This window comes from Sylvia atricapilla, chromosome 9 (genome assembly GCF_009819655.1).
Source record: "Sylvia atricapilla isolate bSylAtr1 chromosome 9, bSylAtr1.pri, whole genome shotgun sequence".
NCBI classification, from domain to species: domain Eukaryota; kingdom Metazoa; phylum Chordata; class Aves; order Passeriformes; family Sylviidae; genus Sylvia; species Sylvia atricapilla.
The window spans coordinates 27,389,328-27,398,843 of NC_089148.1; the positions used below are offsets into that span (position 1 = coordinate 27,389,328).

Sequence of the window (9,516 nt, forward strand, 5' to 3'; positions counted from 1 at the left end):
GATGCAGGCAGCAGCATTTCCAGCCATCAGTGGACTTTGCAGATGTGCACTGTCCACTCACAGGTACAGGCTTGGGAAGGACTCGTTAATCTCTGGCAAAAAGGACAGTTTGCACTGAATGTCTGCAGGGTTTAGTGTGCCCTTCATTTGTTTTTCATTTGTTCATTTACCCTGAGGAAACGGCCCCAGAGTGCCCAGATAACAGCGTGGCTTGTTCTGGAAACAGGATGAAATACCTGGGGGGTTACACCAGCTGCTGCATTGTTGGGGTTTTGAAAGCATCCAGGGGCAGTGGACAAAGGTGGGGAGCTGTGGCTTCTGCAGGTCTCTCTTCCAAGCCCTGTGCCTGTCACGGGATCTGCAGGGGGGCAGAGGTGTGCAGGGGGATGGGATGGGATGGGATGGATGGGATGGGATGGGATGGGATGGGATGGGATGGGATGGGATGGGATGGGATGGGATGGGATGGAATGAATGGGATGGGATGGGATGGGATGGGATGGGATGGGATGGGATGGGATGGGATGGATAGAATGGGATGGGATGGGATGGGATGGGATGGATAGAATGGGATGGGATGGGATGGGATGGGATGGGATGGGATGGATAGGATGGGATGGGATGGGATGGGATGGGATGGGATGGGATGGGATGGGATGGGATGGGATGGGACGGGACGGGATGGGATGGGATGATGGGATGGGAGCCTGAGTCAGGCACAGAGCACTGGCACACTGCCCAATTCAGCTTTCCCTGCCCTCAGAGGGCCCTGCTCAGGCCCCTGATCCCTGTTCTGCCTGTGCCACTTTCCCAGGGAACACTTCCCATCTGAACACCGAGCCTGCTCTCCACAGAAATATGACCAGCACAAACTCATCCCTCAGCACCAAAGCCTCCCTCTGGATTTCCCTCATTTTCTGCAGTTCATCTTTAGGCAAAACCAAGCACTGCACTTGGCCTCCTGCAGACGCCCTGACTGCTCAGCTCTCCCAGCATTCTAACAAGTGGAGCTCACTGTAATCATCAAAACGAGCTCTCCCAGCGCTGCTGCTTCTCAGCCCAGCTCGGCCACACTCAGATTTCTGGCTATCCAAAACAGAGCTCTATTCATGAGCCGTGTTTATTATGGAAAATGTTTTGATTACCCAGAGATATTTCTGCACCCCTCACGATGTTTAGATGATGATGTTGGCTGTATTATCTCTTACAGGCTGCTTATTCCACAGCGAGATGCGTTCCCAACAGCCAGCTCAGTGGAGGAATGGTGACCTCTGCAGGTGCCACATCCCCTCACAGGCTCCTTCCACCACACTCAAGGTGTACTCTGGGTCCCTTTCATCTTCGAGAAATTAAAATAGAGAAAATTAAATGTATATTTGATGATGACATGGCAACATAAAATCAGCTAGAGAACACGGGCATGCGTTAATTGAAGAAATAAATGTTCATTGCTGAGAAGTCAGAAAACAATACTTCAAAGGACAAAAACTTCAAAGCACTCTACAACTTCAAAGCACTGCACCAGCAGTAATAAACACTTAGGACGTGTCTGTGAGGTAGAAAAAAAAATTTCCTTTTTTAATGCTTGTGTAAACAGGGAACAGGGATTAAGGGATTTGCCCAAGGACACAAGTTAGGAGCAAAACTGAGATTGCATGTCAGAAATAACTGACTCAAGTGTCCCAGCTACAGCCAGATTTAAACAGTTCCCTGCACAGACACTTACTGAGCAGAGGCCAAAATTGATATCTTTCCTATCAAGGGCATCACCTGCCCTTCAAATCTACAGATTTAGTAAAGCCCACCATTTTCTTTTTAAAATAACTTAATAAAAAGCCTTTTAAAATAACCTGATAATCCAGTCCTTGGATACATGAGGCTAAAAAGCCAGCAGAAATAAAAGTGGTCTGTGAAGTACTTCATGCCCCTCTGACAACAAATAAATATAAAAGATAACAAAGAAGCCCAAAGATAACAAATGTCCAAATAAGCCTCTTCTTTCTCTCCAACTTTCTTGTTTTCTTAGATCTCTGGTAACATTAAATACTAAAATAAAAATTTTATTTTTAATGAGGAGTTTACTGCTGATCCAACACATTTAAGGTCTCATACACTTAATTAAAAGAGGTGTTGAGCCTTAATATTTTTCCCTTCTCTAAAACATTTACATGTCAAATAAAGTGAGTTAGTAAGTGAAAAAGATAAAAACAAAAAAGCACACTTCAAATAGCCAATTCTGAATCTCTTTGTGAAGTGGTTGTTGGATCAAAGGCTTAATTCTGAAAGTGGTTAAAATAATAATTTAAAAATAAGAGCTTTTAAGGCATAATTTCTTAAAACTAATCTATACAACAAGCTTCCAAAATTTTCTTGCCAAATATGATTCTTGTTCTAAGACAGAATTTCATCATAAGTCACATATTATGTATATATCTATTTTTGAAATATATGATTTTTTATATATTGAGAAACCTTTCTTTTTTAAAAATGCGTAATTATATTTTGAGGAGTGTGATTTGTAACACGTCATTTGCTGCTTGTTACTTTCCAAAATAAAGTGAAGTGGCTCTGAAAGAGATGCTGCCTGCAAATATTGCTCAAATGTTCCTCCTCAAGGCCAGGGAGGAGAACTGCACCCTTCCAGCTCTAGTAGGACCTGCTTATGAGGGCAATTCCTGTATTCACAACACTGGGAAATTACTGCCAAGCTAATGGAATCTTAAAGAAGAATATCACCATTTCTTTTTTTTTTATTATTATTTTCAGGAGTTCAAAAAATTCCTGTGCTATCTATAATAACTCTGCTTGGCACCCACATAACATTTCCCACTGCCAGAGCTCACAGCTTTCCTGTGAAGGTGAACGAGGATTTTTATCTCTGTTTTGCACGGGAAGAATAATAATAACAACAACATAAAGATCCCATTACCCAAACTGAGGAAGGATTGATTTACTCAAGGCACAGAGAGATCTTCAGGACTTTGGGAAGTGAAATCTGGAGACTAAATAATTTGCAGCTTACAGACTGAGTCAGTGGCAGATTTGGGAACACCACTCAGTCCACATTAGACCATGGTTTTCCATGCTATGAGTTAACAATCATTAACTAAATGACAAAGGTTTTGCTATTCTTGGTGTAGTGCCCTTCTTTGCATTTCAGAGGAATTACTGGGCTCTTAAATTGGCTGTCAAATTCGCTGACTTGGTAACTGGCTGGCTTTCAAAATATATATTAAAAGTCTTGCCTTTCCCAGCTATTTCTTCAATAAAACTTTTTATTTTTTTAATTAGAATAAATTTTGCGATCTTACTTATAAAGTTAAAGTCAACAGTGAAAAATTAAAAATCTTATCAGTCACCTTGTACATACTATTAAAAAAATACATGCAAAGGGAGCAGGACCCAGCAGAAAGGGCAGTGAACTAAGAAACTGATTGCAAAATTTCCCATTTGCTTAAATAAGGTCAAGCTTTCAGTTTTCAGCTCATTTTACCTCCAGCTTTTCCCAAACTCTGTAATCTTAATTTCTCTCTCAATTGCTTTCAAAATGTGTGGATAATTACTGTTTTATTTCCTTCTCTTCCATAGGGACTTTAAACACCAATAAGTTTAAATTAATTACAGCTAGATCCCAAGGTCCTACATCCATATGGAAGACTACACAGATTTGGAGCTCTAATTATACTTTAAATATTGCCCACTGAATCACAGGCCTTGATCTACCTCATGTAAGAGAATTAACTTCCAGACAGACTCTGGGTTAGGGCAGGAATGACAAGCTAAATGGCCTTAAATATACCCCTGACTGGAGTTGTAGCTCATATTAGAAAGGCTGGATCCCTTTTTATAACCAGCTGCTTATACAGTTTATTTTTATCTAGGTCTTTATGCTTTTATTTCTTTGCATTGTAGGGTTTTCACCTGCCAGAGCTGGCAGCGTGCACTCTTTCATTTCAGATCAAGGGGTGTGATCATGGCAACAGTAACTATGCTCTGAATTTTCTTTTGTCATGTTTAATTGGCTGGTCATTTAGGAACCAGCCTGGCCAGAGGAACAGAGAAACTCGACTAACAGCTATCTTCTATTCAAACACCAGATTCACAAAAGCATTTTTTAAATCCGTAATTATGCATTAAAAATCTGGAAGAAGCCTTCCAAGCGAAATTATCTTTACATATCACAGACTTTTGTTTTGTTATTAAGCTGTACTTGTTGCTAAGGAAGAAAAGAGAAGATCAAAGGACTTCTAACAACCAGCAACTCAAAGGTGAGGGAGTTTTTATTTCTTTAAAGATTTATCACTGATCTACAACGGTTGTTGGTTGATAGGTCTATGAAAAGACTGAAATTATGTGAGCTGCTTTGCTATTTCCTATTTACCATCAAACAATGCCTTCATTCACTTTTTGGTTAGCAACATGATCATGCATTCAAGCAGCTTGTTTACAAATCCATACGCACTTGAAGTCCTAAGGACTAAAAAAGAAGAACTTGTACATAAATGACCCAGAGCAGCTCCTGCACTGCCTGATAGAAAATGGTATTTTTACCCCAGAAAAAAAAAAGCTGGTCCTGAGTTTCTAGAGGACACGAACAGCAGAGAACTCTCGTGTTTTAGACACACTCATTTCTCAAGGTGAACGAGCCTGCAGGCTCTTTTCTTATCCATGTTTAAAGCAAGTGGAGCCAAAACTTTACAGCAAGATAAGAAAATATGTCAGTGAAGTAAATGAAAGCATTGGAGATGCCAGGAGACAGTTGATCGGTATTTACTTGAAAAAGATAAAGTTTGGTTTGAAAATAGCAGCGAACAGCAGCAGGGGAAAAAAGACAGACCTGGGGGAAAAAGCACAAATGGGGTCTTAAGAAGAAAGGAAAAGTAATTCCACTTTCAAGGGCAACAAAGCCTAGAAAAGATCCTGCTGCTGTCGACATCTTTGCTGCAGTTGCTGAAGGGTGCCTTCCTGAGTTAGAGAAAACAATGAAGGAAGATGATCTCAATGTGCTAAGTGTTCCTGTGAAACACTTTGCATGTTGCAGCCGCTCATGGCCAAATCTCCATCATGGAATATTTGCTCAGCAAAGGTGCAAGGACAGGTGTGAAGGACAGGGAAGGGAGAACAGCCCTGCACAGGGAAAGGCCATGGAGGTGCAGTCCAGGTGCTTCTCCCAGGTGGTGCCTCCATGCACACTCTGGATATGGAAGGCAAGACACCACTTCACTGGGCTGCAGAGAATAACCACAGGCACATCCTGAAGATGCTCCTGAAAGAAGAGGCAAGGAGCTGCAGGAATCAGCATAACTTTGTACACATGGCAGCTCTTAGAGATGAGAGCAGCCTGAGCAAAATGCTTTTAGAGGCTGGTGCCTGCACTGAAGGGAAGGATGAGAGAGGACAGACTGCTCTCAGCTATGCTGTTTCTCAGGGATTTGAAAACACTGCAAAAGTACTTCTAGAAGCTGGAGCCACTGTTGATTCCAACATAGTTGAAAGAGCCTTCAACAGCAACCACCCATCCATCATCAAAATATTACTGGAATATACAAAAGATCTGTCTGCTGGCATCATGGAGTCAGCTCTCTTTAGAGCTGTACAGAAGAATCTGCAGTGTTGTAGCAGCTTTAATTGACAGAGGCACAGATATCAATGCCCACAGCACAATGCATTACCCTCCTTTGCTGCTGGCCTGTGAAATGGGGAAAGCAGAGTCAGCAGAAGTTCAATGGAGAAAGGAGCAAACTTGGGCATGAGGACTCCTGCTGCAGACACAGCTTTGCCCTTGGCAGTGCAGGCTGGGGCTGCTCCATGGCAGGCATGCTCCTGAGCAAGGGGATGGACACAAACCTCAGGCACCAAGCTGAGTGTTGGGAAAGATGGGGCAGGAAGGGCTTACGGATGTGATTGTCTGGTAAGAAATACTGGAGATGTAAAATCTGTGAGTGAAATAGAAATGAAGGCCAGCTTTGAGATGTAGGCATGGCAGGCAGGAAGATGGTGATTAACTGGAGACAGGTTGAAGGACAGAAAACAAAAGGACCCAAGAATGCAGCCCCTCTCCACCCTGCCAAGGCATCAAGGAAAAAGTAGATAAGAAGAGTAGTCTTTAGAGTTTAGAATGTAGGGTGATATATTAATTTAGTAGTTCTCATAGGTTGCATGCAAAGTTTGTAGGTTTTGTACCTTGCACCGGTTGGTCACTGTAAATTAGAATATTCATCACAAAAGGAGATAGAATGTGTTGGAACAAGGCGCTTGCTCTCTTGCTCCTTCCCCTCTCGCCACTCTCTTTTTCCCTGCTCTTACTCTCTTACCTCTTACCACTTACCTCTTCATCTCTTCTCTTCTCTTCTCGCCCCTTTTCCTCTTGGCCCCTTCTCTTGCCCACTCTCTCCCTCTGCTTCTTCTCCCTCCCTCTCTCCTCCCGCCCTGACCCCGGCACTCTCCTCACCTCACACCCCTCTCTGTCTCTCCCTCTCTCTTTGGGGCTTCCCTTCAGCCGAGGCTGGTGGCTGAAAGCAGCCCTCTTTACCCACCACCCCTGCAATAAAACCACGTGTTTCTGGAATATCTCAGCTCTGCAGAGTTCCTTCTCCCTGCCATCCACGGCTGCCCCTACAGCTGAGGAAACCCCGCTCCACAGTGCTGCACTCCAGGAGAACAGAGCACTCGTTGGCCTTTTAGCCGCTGCCAGGGCCAGGGTTAATGGTGGCACTGGAGACTTTGTGAGTCCCCTGCACGTCACCAGTCAGAGAGGCCACGCTGAAGCTGCCCAGCAGCTGCTGCAGCACAGAGCTCACGTTAATGCCCAGGACAGGCAGGAAAAGTGCCCTCTACATCTGGCTGCTGAGCAGGGACACAAAACATGGCAGAGATGCTTCTGAAGGCCAGAGCTGACCCCAACGCTCAGGACAAGGGGAAGAAGACTCCCCTGCACGCTGCAGGTCTGAGAGGACACCCGAGCACCGCGGAAGTGCTGCTGGCTAACAGAGGGAGAGCTGGAGCTAAGGACGGGGATGGGTGCAGCCCGCTGCACCTTGCCACCGTGAGAGGAAACACAGACATCGCAGAAGTCCTCCTGGCCTCGGGGAAAAATAAAAATACCGACGACAGAAACGTCTGGAGGAAGACAGCTCTGCATATTGCAGCGGAGCGCGGACGTGGAGAGTTGACAAAGCTCCTGCTGAGCCTCGGGACTGCCATCAACACCTCGGACAGCAGCAGGGACACTGCCCGGCGCCGTGAGCGCCCTCTCAGCTGCTCACCGCGGGGAAAAGAGAATCCGCTCGCCCTGAACAGCCCCAGGGAGACTGCACTGCGAGCAGCGGAATTGAATAAGACGGAAAACCAGGCTCAAATTTTAACGCTGTTTGAGAAAGAAAATGTTAATAATGAAGATGTGAAGAAGAAAAAGGGCAGAATTCTCTTTAATGTAATTTGGAAAATTATATATTATGTAATTTGGAAAATAAATCCTAATGTGGAATATGATTGAGAATTATGCTTGAGCTGGCAGAATTAAGTTAGCAAAGGTGATCTTGGAAAAAAGGGATGTTAAAGGCCCTATTAAACTTTTAAGTATTGATTAGTCTTCTGCTTCTCTCATGAATCACATACTTGGGACCTATTTAAAATGCTCTAGGCTTAAACACATTGTTTTTGACCCCTTCTAGTATAAATCAAGACAAAGATAGAAAATATCTTTTCATGTATCTATGAATATTAGCCTGTATGGATAGCTCAGTTTGTTTGGCAAAATCACAAGTTAAAAAACATCTATTGTAAATAGGAAGATGTCTGTATTTCCTCAAGATATTCCTGAGACTACAACAATTATTAACAATTATTTTTCTTTCTATCTTTTGTCATACCATTGTCTAGATTTTGCATTTTTAAACAGAGAGAACAAACCCCATCACATTTGCCATTTATTAATTTCACTTTCATCACAACACAAAGATAAAATATGTAGAATACAAAGGTTGCAAAAGAGTTTCTTGGTTCAAAATATTTTTGTATTGAGATGACAACACAAATATAAACAGAGACGCTTTCTGAGTCAATATTAAATTCTCTGGGGTCATTTCCCTAATGATAATTAACCCTTACACTTCCCTTCAGATTACAAGCCAAGTTGCCACAAACACCCAAACACCTTTTGAGAAACAAAACACAGATTTAAGGATGCATGAGACTAAAACTGATTTTTTGGTATGGATAAAACAACACTTTAACTTGACCCTCACAATGCCGTGGTGAAGGAACAGACACGACCACGAACTCCAAAGACACGGGCACACAGGCTCAGAGGATCACAGAACCGTTTAGGACGGAAAAGATCTCCAAAATCATCGAGTCCAACCTATGAACAACCACCAGCCTGTCAAACAGATCACTGAGTACCACATCCAGTCTTTTCTTAAACACCTCCAGGGATGGAGACTCCACCACCAAGCTGGGTAGAGTGTTACAATGTTTAGTCACCTCTTCTGGGAAGAAATTTTTCCTAAGATCCAATCTAAAACTCCCCTGGTGTAACCTGAGGCTGTTTCCTCTTGGTCTGTCTCTTTATCCCTGGGAGTTAAAGCTGACTCCTGGCAGGGAGTTGTGGAGAGAGAAAAGGTCCGCCACAGTCTCCTTTTCTCCAGGCTGAGCCTCCCCAGACACTCCTCACACTTTGCTCCAGGCCCTTCCCCAGCTCCGGACACCTCCAGCCGCTCCATGTCCCTCTCGCAGCGAGAGGCGCACACCCGCGCACATCTCTGAGGAGCCCCTCACCAGCGTGTGCTCCAGCCTCCCGCCCTCCTCCTCAGGCCTGACTGTCACCCCTTTCCCCTTCGCTCTCAGCCCGGCGGTGTCCCCTCAGCCCGGCACTGTCCCCTCAGCCCGGCCGTGTGCCTTCAGCCCGGCCGTGTCCCCACAGCCCGGCCGTGTCCCCACAGCCCGGCCGTGTGCCTTCAGCCCGGCCGTGTCCCCACAGCCCGGCCGTGTCCCCTCAGCCCGGCCGTGTCCCCACAGCCCGGCCGTGTGCCTTCAGCCCGGCCGTGTCCCCACAGCCCGGCCGTGTGCCTTCAGCCCGGCCGTGTCCCCTCAGCCCGGCCGTGTCCCCTCAGCCCGGCCATGTCCCCTCAGCCCGGCCGTGTCCCCTCAGCCCGGCCATGTCCCCTCAGCCCGGCCGTGTCCCCTCAGCCCGGCCGTGTGCCCTCAGCTCCAGGCCGTGTCCCCTCAGCTCCCGGCCGTGTGCCTTCAGCCCGGCCGTGTCCCCTCAGCCCGGCCGTGTGCCCTCAGCCCGGCCGTGTCCCCACAGCCCGGCCGTGTGCCTTCAGCCCGGCCGTGTCCCCTCAGCCCGGCCGTGTCCCCTCAGCTCCCGGCCCTGTCCCCTCAGCTCCCGGCCATTTCCCCTCAGCCCGGCCCTGTCCCCTCAGCCCGGCCGTGTCCCCTCAGCCCGGCCGTGTCCCCTCAGCTCCCGGCCGTGTCCCCTCAGCTCCAGGCCGTGTCCCCTCAGCCCGGCCATTT

General features: G+C 46.2%; 1 protein-coding gene across 1 annotated transcript; it reads left to right on the forward strand.

The window, feature by feature from the left end:
• Positions 1-4,192: 4,192 nt before the first annotated feature.
• On the forward strand, positions 4,193-7,495 carry LOC136364611 (CARD- and ANK-domain containing inflammasome adapter protein-like). The gene is given in 11 exon segments (XM_066324560.1): positions 4,193-4,496; positions 4,498-4,763; positions 4,766-4,840; positions 4,843-5,023; positions 5,025-5,135; positions 5,137-5,607; positions 5,609-5,721; positions 5,724-5,801; positions 5,804-5,866; positions 6,622-6,861; positions 6,864-7,495. Coding segments are annotated over 11 exon segments (2,307 nt in total). The 5' UTR covers positions 4,193-4,419.
• The last annotated feature ends 2,021 nt before the right edge of the window (positions 7,496-9,516 follow it).